This window comes from Salmo trutta, chromosome 17, assembly GCF_901001165.1.
Source record: "Salmo trutta chromosome 17, fSalTru1.1, whole genome shotgun sequence".
Lineage (NCBI taxonomy): Eukaryota > Metazoa > Chordata > Actinopteri > Salmoniformes > Salmonidae > Salmo > Salmo trutta.
The window spans coordinates 33,954,804-33,973,175 of record NC_042973.1 but is presented as its reverse complement, the minus strand read 5'-3'; the positions used below and the strand labels follow the sequence as shown (position 1 = coordinate 33,973,175).

Here is an 18,372-nt window from a genome sequence, read left to right as displayed (position 1 = left end):
GACATATTCAGTTGGTGAAGGACACAGAACTGAAAATAGATGAAAGCAAACATGGATGAATGTTTCTGTCCCTAACAAATACAGTCACAGGTGGTAACTCTGATAAAGTGTGTGGAGCCGTATAGACACGGCCAGTGTTAAATGTAACACTCTCAGTGTTGATTTAACACTGGAGAATTTGCTGTGTACCAAAACTATTGCTGATGGTGAACCTGAACAATCGAAATAAAATCCAATGTAGAGCTAAGCCCTGATTAGCGGCTAGGTTATGGCCAGATGAGAGTTGTTTCTCCGGTAGTATGCTGACATTTTTCCCGGGAAAACACCATTTTCAGAAGCGCATTTGATAACAATAACCTAGCAAATTACATTGGTTGTCCCTCAACTAATAAAGCATAATATTGCACAAGCCATTTTACAAGCATTTGAATGCTGAAGGCAGATGCAGATGTGCAAGATCAGGAATAGGCCTACATCTCCTTGGTCAGTGTGCGAAGCTGCGCAGTTTGACTAGGCTACTGATATTGCCTGGGGTTGCTCAGCATGCATTAGTTGTCTCAGAAGATGAGAGGTATTTTCGGAAGATAAAAAGAAAGTAAAATTCTAACGGTTTAATCGGTTTCTGACCAACATTTGGATCGGCTACATTTGGATCGGCTCGGGGTCCGGTGGACCCATCCACTCATATCTTAAACATTTGATCAGGAGACTGATGGGAATCGGAGAACGTTACATTCCTAGAAGATAGTAGCAGGGCTTTGGACGCAGCTGTGACAGTGATTCGGACAGCCTGCTTTGGTAATAAGGTATAAAGTTGAGTTTTGTGAAAAGTGTGTTTGTCACTCCAGGCTGATCGTAGAGGTATAGAGCAAGAAGTTGTCTGTTTTGTGGCCAAGCACTAAAACACCTGATTCATTAACAAAGGTTTGTGTGTGTGTATTTTATAATGCAGTTTCGGGAGGAGAGCTTTAAGCTTCAGAGGACATACCTAATCCACAACAGGAACTCCCATATATGGGCTAGTTCTTCTGCACTGGAACGCAGCCTTAGAGCAGGAACTCCATAAAGTGGTTCAGACTTTCATATTGCAATGAGGCCGGAGCAAGAACTTCGTACATGGGCACGGACATTCATATTGGAACGCAGCCCCTGGAGCAGGTACTCCATATGTGGGCCCAGACACCCGCATTGGAAAGCAGACAATCGGCAAGAAACTCAACATATGGACATTGAACCGTGACCATGCCAAGTTGCTCACCTGCATCTTTATTAGCCACAAGCCCGCCTCACTCACCTGAATCCAATTGCTTCATCAACCACCCTCAAAGTATTTAAACAGCATCCATCTTCATGCCTTTGCACGTCTGGCTGACAAACAGGCAGTAGTTGAGAAGACATTAAACTGCCACAGCGAGTCACCCGCTAGACATGCTGCACAATGGCGGGCCAGGTCAACTTTGGTCTACGACTGGGAGCTGGCCTATCCATCAACTGCACCCTCCAGGCTTCCTTCACAATGGTGGGCTTATGGCTGGGGTTTGCCCTGCCAGCAGGCTAAGCGCAGACACAGTTGACAACTGGGGGCTGACCCTGCTGGGATGGGGGAGGGGGCAGGGTCAGCCCCCAGCTGTGCCCCGACTACCATCTATGCCAAAACCCTTATACCAAACTCTATCAACTACTGCCCCTTCTGACATGTTTGTCAGATGGCAAGAAGCCAAACTCGTGAATGTGTTCCCTACCTTTGGCTCCCCGTAGGACGAAGCCAAATCCTTCGTTTTCTTTCTTCTGCAGCATAGCATTCTTCTCCTCTATGATGTAATCACTGGAGAGCAGAGAGGAGAGGGACAGCAGGTAAGAGTCCCGCAACATACTCACTGAGAGAAGAGACAGGAGGGAATGAAGGTGAGGGCAGAGAGCCAGGGATGGTAGAAAAAAGGATGGGAGAAGATGGAGATGGACAACGAGAAATAGGGGAGGAGGGGGTGGCGACGAGGGCGCAGTAAAATCTTTAAAATTGTTGCATGTTGTGTTTATTTTGTATAGTGTATAAAATTCTCATTACTAATGAGTTTTGTCATGTGTGTGTGTGTGTGTGTGTGTGTGTGTTTGTGTGTGTGTGTGTTTGTGTGTGTGTGTGTGTGCGTCAATTCACACCACACAATTCAATGTTCAAACAAAACCACAACATGTATTCCCAGCGACATTCTAGCACTCTGTTACCACACAGTAAAAGCACCATCATGTCCCAATCTCAGCAACACCAATATTCTGTTGACTGACCCTCAGATCCCACTGCTGACACCAGACAGCCCATACAGTTAGTGAATTGAACACTAGACACACTGGCAAGGGAGACCTGGAGTTCAGTTGTGTGTTAGCTGTTAGCCACGCCAACTGCCCAGCCACTTACCCCGGGTAGACAGAGCCCTTGCTGACGGGGCATGGAGACCCCTGAAAAACCCTCCTGTGTCAGGGAGCAGAGGTTTCAGTGGTACAATTTAACTAGAGGACTTGCTTAATATACAGTGTGCAAAGCTGTCATCAAGGTATAGGGAGGCTACTTTGAAGAATCTAAAATATACTTTGATTTAACACTTTTTTGGTTACTACATGATTCCATATGTGTTATTTCATAGTTTTGATATCTTCACTATTATTATACAATGTAGAACATAGTAAAAAATAAATAAAAACACTTGAATGAGTAGGTGTGTCCATACTTTTGACTGGTACTGTATTGTGTGTGTGTGTGTGTGTGTGTGTGTATATGTGTGTGTATATATATATATATATATATATATATATATATATATATATATATATATATATATATATGGGGTTTACAAATACAGTTCAACATCTTTCTCTCCTCCCCCTCCTCTTAGCCTACATCCTGCATATCCAACCAGCTCTAAACTTTTCCCCTCCATAGCTACAGAATAGCTTTGTTTCCGTTCAACCAATCATGAACTGAATCACACTAATGTTGCATTCACAATTCTATTCTATGAACTCCTGTTTAGATACAGTACTACTCCGGTATTTAAAAAAAAATATTCCATACGTTCATATTCAGATTAGCATCCAATGTAACACAATCATGTTCCATAATGTAATTACAGTCTGACGTATAATAATGTTCCATAAACCCTCAAAGTAACCATTCACAGTGGCATGCTAAAGACTTCCATTCAAGAGATTTGACATTCTGTCCTATTCAGAGCCACCTCTGCTGCTTTAGCTCTCACACACTCTTCATGATTCACTCTGTACCCATTGTACGTAGTGAGTCATGTTGGGGCGATATGCAAATTGTAGTGGGTCTAGGCAGGGTGTCGCGTAAGGTGGAGGTGACATGATCCTTAACTAGCTGGTGAAAAACTGCTCTCTCTCTCTCTCTCTCTCTCTTTCTCTCTCTCTCTCTTGTAGGCACACTCTCTCTCTTTTCATCTGTCTCCCCCCTCCTCTCTGGAAAGCTGAGGGGAAACAACACTCTGATACCAAGCACCTCTCTCCCGACAAGCTGACTGACATTTAGAGTGAATTTACATCAGAACACAGTCCTATACCAGATAGTGTTCTGCTGTCCTCTCTCCCAGCCTGCACATCTGATTTACCTGAGAGTGAGCACTCACACTCTCCTTTATTACTGATTGATGTCACAGGCAGTACATTTCAGAGAGAGGGGGACAAAGGACGAGAAGGAGAGAGAGACACTCACCCACACATGCATACACAAAGGGAATGTTTCAATCATTTGAGTTTTATATGAGGCCTGGGTTGAGAGTGGGACTCATGCAAGCAGAATGCACTGACACTGTCTCACCACTAGATGACAGCAGCATCCCATCACATAGTGTGTGTGTGTGTGTGTGTGTGTGTGTGTGTGTGTGTGTGTGTGTGTGTGTGTGTGTGTGTGTGTGTTTTTGTGTCTGTGCATGTATGTGTCCTACCTGTATGAGGAGAGGTTGTCATAGGATCCCACAGTGTAGTGTCTGAACAGTCTCTTAGTGCGGTCCTCTCTTGTCTCTGTAAAACAAAGCAATTCACTGTCAGTGTGTGTGGTCTCGCTTGGGCCCTGTCACTGCTTGAGTGCATTTATAATAACCCCCCCCCCCCCATACACACACACATACTGCTACCCCACTAAAGGACAATCTGCTAACTTGAGACCCTGTCATGCCACTAGAGTTCTTAATTGTGTGTGTGTGTGTTGTCAGACTATCTTATGAGTTAATTACATTTTGTTTCTTGACATTCCCTTCACCCTGTCTGTCAGTCTGTCTGTCTGATTCAGTGACAGCTGCCAGCTTTGTCCACCACAAGTTTCTCAATGGCAATACACAGAAATACCAAACAAACCTCTCTCTGTCTTCACTCCAAGCTCCATCACCTCCACTCCTCTCAATCACTCTATCCATCTCTCTCACTATCCCCCCCTTTCTCCACCCATATCCCCATTACCCCTCTTGTCATTCTCTTCCCGATTCCAGTCTACACCCCTCCATCCTTCTCTATCCCCCTTTGAAATCTTCTCTCCTTCACTCTGCATCAATCTTACTCCCACTCTCTATCCCCCTCTCTCCCTCCCACTCTCTATCCCCCTCTCCACTCCCACTCTCTATCCCCCTCTCTCCACTCCCGCTCTCTATCCCCCTCTCTCCACTCCCACTCTCTATCCCTCTCTCCACTCCCACTCTCTATCCCCTCTCTCCACTCCCGCTCTCTATCCCCCTCTCTCCACTCCCACTCTCTATCCCTCTCTCCACTCCCACTCTCTATCCCTCTCTCCACTCCCCCCTTATCTATATACCCCTCTCTCCACTCCCACTCTCTATCCCCTCTCTCCACTCCCGCTCTCTATCCCCCTCTCTCCACTCCCACTCTCTATCCCTCTCTCCACTCCCACTCTCTATCCCCTCTCTCCACTCCCACTCTCTATCCCCTCTCTCCACTCCCGCTCTCTATCCCCCTCTCTCCACTCCCACTCTCTATCACTCTCCGCTGCTCTCTCTCTAATAGTGTTGTTGTCTCTATAAGGAGTTAATGGATACAGGCCCACTGGCCTGACTCTCATTACAAATGCATAGACTTCCCCTTTCCCCTCCTCTCCCCTCTTTCACATGGCAAAAAATCACACGCATGTATATAATCAGAATACGGAATACAACAAACACCGGGCACTGATCTAGAACCCATGCCCAGCTGCTCTTATATCCAATCAGTTATAGCCCCAAAACTCTCTGTTTACTAATGTAACCACTCAGACAGTCAGACAGTCAGTCAGACAAGCTGCTGGAACTGGATTGGCTGTAACCCACAGGGCAGGAAGAGGAGTTAAGAAGCAGAGGACTAGGCTGAGCAGGGATAGGATGAGATGCCTATACTAACAGACAGACAGTCGATAGGGGAGACAGGCGTCTACTAGAACACTCTGTCTGTATGTCTTCCTTCTTCTCTCTTCACCCCCTTCCTTCCACCCTCTGCCCTAAGGTCATACAGTGACTGTATGATGTGGGTTAACGGGAGAAGTTAGGTTGTTGTGGTTAAGGGTGGGGGAGAAGGTCAAAGATGAGTCAGAACTTATTATACAGGGCTGGGTACTGGACGGCAGCAGTGGTGGAAAAAGTACTCAATTGTCATACTTGAGTAAATGTAAAGATACCTTAATAGAAAATGACTCAAGTGAAAATCACCCAGTAAATTACTATCTTAGTAAAATGTCTAATGTAAAAGTAAATGCTATACATCAAATTCCTTATATTAAGGACAGACAGGGCCATACTCCAACACTCAGACATCATTTACAAATGCAGAATTTGTGTTTATTGATTCTGTCAGATCAGAGGCAGAAGGGAGGACAATTCGTTACATTGATAGGTGTGTGAATTGGACCACATTGCAGTCCTGCTAAGCATTCTAAATGTAACAAGTACTTTTGGGTGTCAGGGAAAATGTATGGTGTAAAAAGCACATATTTTCTTTAGGAATGTAGTGGAGTAAAAGTAGTCAAAAATAAAAATATTAAAGTACAGAGGTTTGTGGGGGTCTTAGGGGCCAAGCTGAATTTCTTTAGCCTCCTGAGTCTTCTTTACCACACTATCTGTGTGGATGGACTATTTCAGGTTGTCAGTGATATGCACGCTTTGGAACTTGAAGCTTTTCACCCTCTCCACTGCGCCCTCGTTGATGTGGATGGGGGCATGCTGTCTCAGCAGTCTCCAGAAGTCCACGATCAGCTCCTTCGTTTTGTTGACGATGAGGAAGAGATTATTTTCCTGACACCATTCTGCCAGGACCCTCCCCTCCCTCCTGTAGGCTGTCTCGTCATTGTTGGCAATCAGGCCTACCACTGTTGTGTCGTCAGCAAACTTGATGATTGAGTTGGAGATATGTGTGGCCACGCAGTCATGGGTGAACAGGGAGTTCATGAGGGGGCTGAGCACGCATCCTTGTGGGGGCCCTGTGTTGAGGATCAGCGTAGCAAAGGTGTTGCCTACAGTCACCAGGACCCAGGGAGGGGTTCAAATCCAGGGCTCGAGTTTAGTGATGAGCTTGGAGGGCACTATGATGTTGAAGGCTGAGCTGTAGTCGATGAACAGCATTCTTATATAGGTATTCCTCTTGATCTGATGGGATAGGGCAGTGTGATTGTGTAATCCGTGGATCTATTGGGGTGGTATCCAAATTGTAGTGTGTCTACGTTGCTGGGTAAGATGGAGGTGATATGATCCTTAACCCATAAGAGTCTAAGCCCTGTCTATGCCAGGGGGCATAAAAATTCAATAATTTGAATAACAGATTCACTACATGGAACAGCAAATATTCCCCCCAAAACAATTCTAAAGGAAGCTTGTCTGTCCTGTATCTGAGAGATATAAGAAAGTTAAGGAAATATTTATGTTATTATATATATTTTTTACATGTATTTAACCCGTTATTGTTGGCACTAAGGAGTCTTCATTTATACAGTACCAGTCAAAAGTTTTGCACACACCTACTCATTCAAGGGTTTTTCTTTATTTTTACTATTTTTTACATTGTAGAATAATAGTAAAGACATCAAAACAACGAAATAACACATATAGAATGAGTAGGTGTGTGCAACACGTTGGACTCGCACTAATACAGATGAAGACTCATATAGTAACAAATAAATTGTTAAACAAATCAAAATATATTTGAGATTCTTCAAAGCAGCCACCCTTTGCCTTGATGACGGCTTTGCACACTCTTGGCATTCTCTCAACCAGCATCATGAGGTAGTCACCTGGAATGCATTTCAATTAACAGGTGTGTCTTGTTAATTTGCGGAATTTCTTTCTTTCTTAATGCATTTGAGCCTATCAGTTGTGTTGTGACAAGGTAGGGGTGGTATACAGAAGATACTGTAACGGCCGTCGTTAGAGCAAGACCAAGGTGCAGCGGAGGATGTGTTCATCTTGAATGAATTTTAATACAAAAGAGAACACTTTACAAAAATAAACAAAAACGACAGCCAAACAGTCCTGTCAGGAAAAACTCTAAACAGAAACAATCACCCACAAAACCCCAAAGGAAAAAGAGGCACTTATGTGTGACTCCCAATCAGCAACAACAAACTACAGCTGTGCCTGATTGGAAGCCACACGGCCAAAATCAACGAAACATACCAGCCTAGAAAAAAGAACATTGAACGCCCACCCAATGTAACACCCTGGCCTAACCAAAATAACGAACAAAAAAACCCTTTCTATGGCCAGGGCGTTACAGATACCAATTCCATTTTATGGCAAGAACAGCTAAAATAAGCAAATAGAAACGACAGTTCATCATTACTTTAAGACATGAAGGTCAGTCAATATGCAAAGTTTCAAGAACTTTGAAAGGTTCTTCAAGTGCAGTTGCAAAAACCATCAAGAGCTATGATGAAACTGGCTCTCATGAGGACCACAACAGGAAAGGAAGACAAAGAGTTACCTTTGCTACAGAGGATAATAAGTTCATTAGAGTTACCAGCCTCAGAAATTGCAGCCCAAATAAATGCTTAACAGCGTTCAAGTAACATACAAATCTCAATATCACTGTTCAGAGGAGACTGCGTGAATCAGCCTTCATGGTCGAATTGCTGCAAGGAAACCACTACTACAGGACACCAATAAGAAGACACTTGCTTGGGCCAAGAAATCCAAGCAATGGACATTAGACCAGTGGAAATCTGTCCTTTGGTCTGACACTATCTGTGATTTATTTAGCATTCAAGTCACACTTAACCATCATGGCTACCATAGAGTTCTTTAGCGATACGCCATCCCATCTGGTTTGTGCTTAGTAGGACTATCATTTGTTTTTCAACAGGACAATGACCCAACACACCTCCAGGCTGTGTAAGGGCTATTTGACCAAGAAGAAGAGTGGTGGAGTGCTGCATCAGATGACCTGGCCTCCACAATCACCTGACCTCAACCCAATTGAGATGAGTTGGACCGCAGAGTAAAGGAAAAGCAGCCAACAAGTGCTCAGCATATGTGGGAATTCCTTCAAGACTGTTGGAAAAGAATTCCAGGTGAAGCTGATTGAGAGAATGCCAAGAGTGTGCAAAGCTGTCTTCAAGTCAAAGGGTGGCTACTTTGAAGAATCGAAAATCTAAATATATATATATATGTTTAACACTTTTTTGGTTACTACATGATTCCATATGTGTTATTTAATAGTTTTGATGTCTTTAGTATTATTCTACAATGTAGAAAATAGTAAAAATAAAGAAAAACCCTTGAATGAGTAGGTGTCCAAACTTTTGACTGGCCTCCACTCTTCTGGGAAGACTTTCCACTAGATGTTGGAACATGCTTCCATTCAGCCATGAGCATTAGTGAGGTCGGGCACTGATATTTGGCAATTAGGCCTGTCTCAGAGTTGGCGTTTCATTTACTCCCAAAGGTGTTTGATGGGGTTGAGTTCAGGGTTTTGTGCAGGCCAGTGAAGTTTTTCCACACAGATCTCAAGAAACGAGTTCTGTATGGACCTCGCTTTGTGCACATGGGCATTATCATGCTGAAACAGGAAAGGTCCTTCCCCAAACTGTTGCCACAAATTTGGAAGCACAGAATCATCTAGAATGTCATTGTATGCTGTAGCGTTAATATTTCCCTTCACTGGAACTAAGGGGCCTAGCCCGAACCATGAAAAACAGCCCCAGACCATTATTGTTCCTCCACTAAACTTTACAGTTTGCACTATGCATTGGGGCAGGTAGCGTTCTCCTGGCATTCGCTAAAACAGATTAGCTTGAGCCATGGCATTGTTAAGCGAGATTGGCACACTGCCAGCAAAAGTGGGTATAAATATAGGTCATCTGGGTTCATTAAGAAGTGGCTTTACAAAGAGATTGCGGTAAGAGGGATTTGGATGGAAGGTGGTTCTGTTCAGACTTAAGATTATGCATCTGTGGCTGGCAAGCAAGGTGGCAATAATACCACTTCTTTAACAGAAACAGACAGCATAATACATACACACATGATTAAAATTCAGTTTTCTGTGAAAGCTAAGCCAATAACTGAAAAAGACAGGAAATTCAAATGAGCTCCTCAATTTGAACTGTATTCTAAATAACACATACTGTGGAATGTGTGTGTGTGTGTGTGTGTGCGCCCACGTAGCCCTGCTTCTCTCTAGGCAGGATGCAAGAGCTGTTCTGTCCTTGTTTGAAGGGCACAAGCCGCTTCACCTCCACTAACACACACGCACATACCCCTCACACTCACCACCCTCCACACTTCTCTACATCCTCAGTTTCTGTCTTTCTCTGTTAGCCAGATATTTTCTGCTTCCTCACTCTCCAGTTGTAAGCCAGTAAAATGGCCAGCTGGCTGAATTACCTTGCTGACCTCCAGCTCACACAACAAGCCCAGCTAAACTGCACCTGCTTGAACACACTCGCCTCTGGCACACACCTGACCTCACACAGCACACTCGCACACACACACAGTCTGAGGAACATCACCAACACCTACCCACCCGCCACTTACCCCAGGCCCAGATCACACTCCTACCCCCTACCCACTACTGTTGTCACAGGCGTCGTATAGAGGAGACCAAGGCGCAGCGTGTAGAGTGCTCATCAATATATACTTTAATGGAAACGAACACTAGACAAAATAACAAAATGACAGCCAACAGTTCCGTCAGGTTTACAAACTAAACAGAAAGCAACTACCCACGAAAACTAAAGGAAAAAAGGCTGCCTAAGTATGGCTTCCAATCAGAGACAACGATAGACAGATGCCTCCGATTGGAAACCATACCCGGCCAAAACATAGAAATACAAACATAGAATGCCCACCTTCTATCACACCCTGACCTAACTAGACAGAGAAAAAACAGCTCTCTAGGTCAGAGCGTGACAGTACCCCCCCCCAAAGGTGCGGACTCCCGGCTGCAAACCTGAACCTATAGGGGAGGGTCCGGGTGGGCATCTATAATTGGCGGCGGCTCTGGTTCAGGGCGTAGCACCCCCACCCCCCACTGATCTCCCCGCTTCTGTGTGTCTGGAGGAACCAGACCGTAGATCATTGCCGGAGGCTTTGGGACGCCAACCACCACTGACGACTCTGGGCTGCAGGCTGCCGCTGAAGACTCTGGGCTGCAGACCGCCACTGAAGACTCTGGGCTGCAGACCGCAGCTGAAGACTCTGGGCTGCAGACCGCCGTTGAAGACTCCGGGCTGGGGAGCGTCGCCGGAGGCTCCGGACTGGGGAGCGTCGCCGGAGGCTCCGGACTGGGGAGCGTCGCCGGAGGCTCCGGACTGAGGAGCGTCGCCGGAGGCTCCGGACTGAGGAGCGTCGCCGGAGGCTCCGGACTGAGGAGCGTCGCCGGAAGCTTCGGACTGAGGTGCGTCGCCGGACGCTCCGGACTGAGAAGCGTTGCCGGAGGCTCCGGAATGGAGAGCGTCGTTGTAGGTTCCGGACTAGGGACCGTTTCTGCAGGCTCCTTGCCATGGATCATCTCTACAGGTTTCGCGCCATGGATCATCACTGGAGGCTTCGTGCCATGGATCATCTCTACAGGTGCCGGGCCATGGATTATCCCTACAGGCTTCGTGCCATGGATTATCCCTACAGGCTCCGGACCATGGATAATCCCTACAGGCTTTTTGCCATGGATTATCTCTACAGGCTCCGGGCAATGGATTACCTCTGGAGGCTTTGTGCCATGGAACATCCCTACATGCTCCGGGCCATGGATCATCACTAGAGGCTTCGTGCCATGAATCATCACTAGAGGCTTCGTGCCATGGATCATCTCTACAGGCTTCGGACCATCGATTATCACTGGAGGCTTTCTTTGTGGAGCTGGAACAAGTCTCACCGAACTGGGGAGACGCACTGAGGATCGAGTGCTCAAAGCAGGCACCGGCTGTACTGGGCTATGGAGGCTTACTGGAGGGAGAGTGCAAGGAGCAGGCACCGAACGTACTGGACTATGGAGGCGCACTGGAGGGAGAGTGCGAGGAGCAGGCACAGGACGTACCAGGCTATGGAGGCGCACTGGAGAGAGAGTGCGAGAAGCAGGCACAGGATGTACTGGGCTATGGAGGCGCACTGGAGAGAGAGTGCAAGGAGCAGGCACCGAACGTTCTGGACTATGGAGGCACACTGGAGGGAGAGTGCAAGGAGCAGGCACCGAACGTACTGGACTATGGAGGCGCACTGGAGGGAGAGCGCGAGGAGCAGGCACAGGACGTACTGGGCTAACGAGGCGCAGTGGAGAGAGAGTGTGAGAGGCAGGCACATGCTCACCACAATAAGCACGGGTAGTTGGCCCAGGTCTCACCCCTGGCCCAGCCAAACTACCCGTGTGACCCCCCCAAAAGAATTATGGGGGGTGTCTCTCGTTCCTCCCCGGTAGGCCACGACACTTGTCCAATACCTGTTCCCCTCGGAGGCGCTCCTCTCCTGCCCCTAACTCCTCCAAAACCCAAGATATACTCCTCCTTATCTCCTTAATTGTCCATAGCTCCATATCACGCTGCTTGGTCCCTTGGTGCTGGGTAGTTCTATCACAGGCATCGTATAGAGGAGACCAAGGTGCAGCGTGTAGAGTGCTCATCGATATATACTTTAATGGAAACGAACACTAGACAAAATAACACAATGACAGCCAATAGTTCCGTCAGGTTTACAAACTAAACAGAAAGCAACTACCCACGAAAACTACCCACGAAAACTAAAGGAAGGCTGTCTAAGTATGGCTTCCAATCAGAGACAACAATAGACAGCTGCCTCCGATTGGAAACCATACCCGGCCAAAACATAGAAATACAATCATAGAATGCCCACCCTCTATCACACCCTGACCTAACTAGACAGAGAAAAAACAGCTCTCTAGGTCAGAGCGTGCCAACTGTAGGTCCCCTAAGAAGTTGGGATAGTACACTCAGTAGGATCCCTTACCAAAGGGGATGATTCACTCAGTATTTATAAGCAGAATAGATATGGTCATGTGTACGTGGGTCATAGATCAGTATGAACCCAAACCTCTCCTCTCGTTTCCTCTCTATCTGCCTCAGACAGCCTCCAAAGAGACACACTGTAATGAGAACATGATACAATCACCCTTAATTTTCTCGCTTTCTCTTTGTCTCACATGCTCCTGTCTTTAATGTGTTTTAGACACAGTGGCCTCACTTAAGACTGACCCATTTCCTTACAGAGGAGAGCAAGAGAAAAGAGAGAGAGAGAAAAGAGAGCGCGCTTATCCTTACAGAAAAGAAACACACTCTGTACCTTTAGTCTTTAGAATTCACTTTAGAATCAGAATAATTTAGGTTGTAATAGGATAAAGTTAGAGACGGTCAGAGAGGGGATGGGTAAGGGAAGGGACACGGGACAAAAGATAAAGTACAAAGAGAATGTACAAAAGGAAAGAACAAAAGCAGAATCTGTATTATTTTAAACACGTACGTGCATGTACAGTTTTAGCCAATCTGGCTGTGTGTCTTTTTACAGTTACTATGACAACAGATAGACCATGTGAACCCCAGGTGTTTCTCTATCCGTCACTGCAAATTATTGTGTGAAAAGTAAAAACTTGGAAAAGTGTGGTTAGTAAGTTCAGGAGTTCAGGAGGAGAGAATAGGAGGAGGGAGATATGCAAAGAGAGGGAAAGGGAGAGAACGGGAAGAACAAGTAAACAAATTACAATGAACAAAAAATCGCAAACAACTGTGGCGGCTTATGGTAGAGAAATTAACTTTTATTTATCTGGCAACAACTCTGGTGGACATTCCTGCAGTCAGCATTCTTGAGTCATCTGTGGCATTGCACATTTTAGAGTGGCCTTTTATTATCTCCAGGACAAGGTGCACCTGTGATTGTTGTGCATATGAAACATTTCTGGGATCTTTTATTTCAGCTCATGAAACATGTGACCAACACTTTACATGTTGAATTCATGTTTTTGTTCAGTGTAAGTAACAGATGAAGAAATGGAAAATAAAGTGCAGGAGATCGATAGAGTGAGATAGAAGTTATGGGAGAGACGGAGGAGGGTTGAACACTGTGAGATGACAGTTATTTCACAGCTGAAAACAGAGTGAAAAATAAGTCTGCATTCAGCCAGTCAAGGTTGTCAGATCATTTGACTCTACACCAAGACTGACTGTCATTTCACAGAGAGCGAGAGAGAGAGCATTTGAGGAAAAGTAGAGAGAGAGAGTTCAGTCAGTCAGTCAGTCTAAACCCAGCAAGCCTTTTTATATTTGAACAGTCAGGGTTATGAGGTGCTTTGATCAAAGCAGAGACTCAGGCTGATACAGATACTGCCAGTACAGTAAGGTTTGTTAATAGAACACAACTGGGAGAGATAGTTCTAATAACGTCAGTTAAAAACCAACACAGTTCATTACCACTACCATAGGTAAAGGAAGATAGGGCAACATTGAACCTATTATTTACAGTAGGCCTGTAGTTTACTTTTATAGATCTTGCAGTCCCAAAATTGAAAACTCCACCCACTCTGTATGGTCAAGCTAGCTAATTCAAGCACACCGGAGGTATTTGAAAGTATTTCATGTAAATATTTGACGCAGGTCTGGTTAAGAGTTGTACATATCCCACTTACCCTGATAACGGCCATGACGCATAGAGTAGGGCTGTTCCGCCTTGACCAAGGTTACTACCCCATCTATTCTGCTGCAGAGAACTGGCAGGTCTGACACTAATACAGGGCAACAATCCATCCTACTGGATTGTTGACTCTACATCCTACTGCCTATCCATGACTCTACACTCTACTACCCATACTGCTCCCTGCCGTCCATCACCAACTCCTGTACTCCTATCACCACTGTTCCCTCTGTCCTGCTAGCTAGCTTCTCCCACTGTCCACCAACCAAAACAATAGTACATCATAAACTGTGTACCCCAATCGATCTACATACTGTATTTGGCCCAGTACTCTAACCAAATGAATCTATAGCTACATCTACTTCACTAGAGCTCTAACCAATCGCATCCACTTCACTAGAGCTCTAACCAATCGCATTCCACTTCACTGGTGCTCTAACCAATCGCATCCACTCAACTATACCTCTAGCCAATCACATTTGTTGTACTAAAGCCGTAAACAATCTGGTCAACTAGGTGGAACAGTAATGCTACAGTAATGCACAGTAACTGTTAGATAGCGCCCTGTATTCTGCTCTAACTACAGAGCCCTGGACCAATGTCCCTAACACCCCATGATGCTGCAGGAGGGCAGGTCACATCCAGCTGTCACTTCTTCAAATCCACATTCCTGTTGTCCCAAAAGCGTTTCATGGATGCTGTCAAGGAAAATGATACAGAAGCAATTCCACTTGGATTCCTTATGAATACCTGTCTCTATCTTCTTAATGTGTATCTGAGTCCATCTCTCCTATCTTTTAGCTGTCCGTCCTTCTTTCCTTCTCTCTCTAGTCATGTGGCCAGCTATTTCCCTCTTTGTATTGCTGCCTCACATATACCTCTCCCTTTCTCTCTTCTCAAGTCTCTCAGTCTGAGTGTGTGTGTGTGTGTGTGTGTGTCTAAGGCAACGCCTAAAAATACCTTGGTTCTCTCTGAGGAGAGCTTGAATAATTCAGTCAGATTTAGACAACAACTACTGTACAACATGTACATCTACCACATCATCAGTAGCACAATAGCCATTAAGTCACTGTAAAGCATACACACATACATACAAAGGGTTGTACTGGGTCTGGGGGGAGAGTATGATTAGTCATGCCCTGTGCAAGGTCTATCTCAGCCACTTAACCTGCTCTGCTGTTAGAGGACAAACCTGTGTGTGTGTTTGTGTGTGTGTTTGTGTGTGTGCGCGCATGTGTGTCAACTTGGCAGATGTGCCAAATACAATGTAGGCAATCTCAGTGGGTTTACAGGTGCGCGCAAACACACACACACACATATATTCAGACAGCATTTGTTTGTCGTCTGTAGTGTGTGGAACCATGACAGTATGAATTGGACTTGGCTTTTGTCATCCAGTTTAGTCACCCAATGTGTTGATGTGTGTGTGTGTGTGTCACCCTACCCTTGTCAAAGTGATTTGTCTTTGCTCCACAGTGGGGCCTGATAGAGCTTTGATTCATTGTCCATATAGCACAACCATCTATTCTGATTTTATATGGACTCTCTCTCTCTCTCTCTCTCTCTCTCTCTCTCTCTCCCTCTCGCTCTCTCTCTGTGTGTTGTGTGTGTGTGCTTGTTTGTGTGTAAATACTGTATGTCTTGGCTCTGCACACTTGACTGATTTCTGATGGAATGCAGAGACAGTGGCCATCACTCAGCTGACACACACACACACACACACACACACACACACACACACACACACACACACACACACACACAAACCTGTGTACGTGCTCACACACGGGCACACACACCCATATACAGTACATGCTATACGTAAGGAAACAAGCCAATCCCTTCAGGTGTCTGAAGGCTAAAGGGAGGGTGACCTCAACTGAATTACCAGTCAATAATACTGACTCAGCTAAAACACTAATGCTAAAGACATGTCCTCCTGCTAGTGGTCCCTCCCTTCACCTCCCCTCTCCTCTCTCCCTCTTCTCTCTCCTCTCTCTCTCTCTCTAATAAGATGGATTAGTTGACTATGCTAATATCTCTGCTGACGCTGCTGGCTTTCAGGTAACACTGTTACAGAGAGCGAGAGAGAGAGAGAGAAAGTGAGCACGTGTATGTGTGCTCGTGTATGTGTGTTCGGCTGTTTTAGAATTAGCATATTGCCTCCATGAGACACTGTCTGTATCTCACTTTTTCTTCTTGTCCCTCTCTTTGCACCGTCTCTCATCATATCATCATTTCCTCCCAACAGGTCATTTCTGTTAGAGGCGTGCTAACCTGGACTGATTAACATGTGTGAATGACCTTGCTAACACAGCATTTTACACTCTTAGAAAAAAAGTTCCAAAAGGGTTCTTCGGCTGTCCCCATAGGAGAACCCTTTGTGGTTCCAGGTAGAACCCTTTTGTGTTCTATGTAAAGCCCTCTGTGGAAAGGGTTCTACATGGAACCCAAAAAGGTTCTACATGGAACCAAAAGGGTTCCACCTGGAACCAAAAAGGGTTCTTCAAAGGGTTCTCTAGAATCTAGTCTAGATAGAACCTTTTTTTCCTAAGAGTGTAGAGCTTCTGTATGAACGTGATTATTACTGCCTCATCTCAGAGCTCTGGGATCAAATGCAGCCTGAGCTAGTTAGATCTGTGTATGTGTGTCTGCTAAAACTCCAAAACATATCTGATGGAAGATACCTTGTGCCTCTCTATCTGCCCCTCACTTCTCTCAATGACCACAGCTCCCCCTGTCTTTCTTCTGCCTGCTCTCTCCTCTTTTCTCTCTTTCCCTTTCTCTTTCAGCCGTGACTTCCTTTTCACTCCTGCTGCAGAGGTCTGTGATTAGCATTCCAGGAGAGTAGAGAGGGTGTGAGAGAGAGGGAGAAAAGGAGGGATAGATAGAGAGGGTGCGGATGAAGAAGAGACTCCCAAACTTTTTAATGGGCAGGCTAAAAATAGATCAGTCTGTATCTGACTGGTGAGTCATTCAACTACTCAGCTCTGGGGAGGGAGGGTGGGAGGGAAGGGGAGGAAAGTTGGGAGGGAAGGGGAGGGAGGGGGAAAGAGATGAGAGAGAAGAGAGTGAATACATACAAAACCATTAAAAAACCTCAAACCTCGTTGCTAATGTTACATAGTAGCTAAAACTACCAGTAACACAACTTAGGGCGCTTTTACATATCCCTTTACGATCTGGATCCTGGAGCGTTTGGTGCCCAAACAAATCCTGGCTGATACTAATCCTGGACCTGCGTGAGTAGCGGTTCCAAGATCCAGGACCAGAGTACCAGGTAACTTACCAGCTTGTAACTTTTTTCCAAATGTAAACAAGCTAGCTCGCTAACGACATATGGAATGTGCGTCTTGCTGATTACACCCTGAAACGGTTCTTTTCAGATCTAGTGAAAGCAAAACGTATTCTGTAGAATTCTCACAAATGCTCCAGGAAACCGAACCAGGGTACCGGATGTCATTTGTGAAAATGCCCTTAGTTTAAAAAGCTGTGATATCACCATAGCATCCACAGTCACACATGTGCATGGCATGCACACCCCCAAATGCAAAAGCAAACAAATGCAAACACCAATACACTCACAGCCAGCAGCATTTCACCACTCATCACTCAATGTTGTGTTAATGAATTGAATCAATCAATATCCTTTTCTTTCTCTCTCTCTCTTTATCAGTCTTTCCCTCCTTCCTTATCTTTTCCTTCATCCCTCTGTCCTGAATCCCTCTCTGTACTCCCCCTCTTCCCTCTCCTTGCTTCTCTCCCTTAATCTCTTTCTCCCTTTCTTTATCTCTCTCTCTCTCCTACCTGCAGTGACTTATAAAGTGTCATCTCCAGATTGTTGTCCCCTTGGCGTATGTGTGTATGTGTGTGTGTGTGTGCGTGTGTGTGAGAGAGAAAGAGGCAGAAAGAGACAGACAGAGATAGTCACAATAAATAACTGAGATTCACTGATGGCCTGACCCTGGCCCTAACTCTACCCATGTCCATCTCTCTCTCTCTGACACTGACCAAAACCTTACCGCCAAATCAAAACAGAGACGGGGGGGGGGGGGGGGGGGGGGGGGGGTGGAGAGAAAGAGACACAGAGAGGGAAAGGGGGAGAGGAGATGGGGAGAGCACAGTGAGTCACGACACAGGGTTGATGTATAGGAGCAGAGAGATCACTCCAGATCCAAGTAGAAATGTGATGTTGCCATCAAAACAGTCCACTAGGGCTATTATTTTCTAACTCAAAATAAGCCCGGAGCTTCGATTGAATCCG

The 18,372-nt window shown here is 45.6% G+C and overlaps 1 protein-coding gene across 5 annotated transcripts in view; it reads right to left on the bottom strand.

The window, feature by feature from the left end:
* Window positions 1-18,372, bottom strand: part of LOC115152085 (SH3 and multiple ankyrin repeat domains protein 3) — a 98,501-nt gene that overhangs the window by 26,469 nt on the left and 53,660 nt on the right. For 2 of the 5 annotated variants that reach the window (XM_029696594.1, XM_029696589.1), the window contains 3 exons: window positions 3,957-4,032; window positions 2,414-2,467; window positions 1,743-1,825 (listed from right to left, as the gene is read on the bottom strand). In XM_029696594.1, the coding sequence (XP_029552454.1) occupies window positions 1,743-1,825; window positions 2,414-2,467; window positions 3,957-4,032 (213 nt within the window). The remainder of the gene's footprint in view (window positions 1-1,742; window positions 1,826-2,413; window positions 2,468-3,956; window positions 4,033-18,372) is intronic. The other 3 variants (XM_029696590.1, XM_029696591.1, XM_029696592.1) reach the window with 2 other exon arrangements.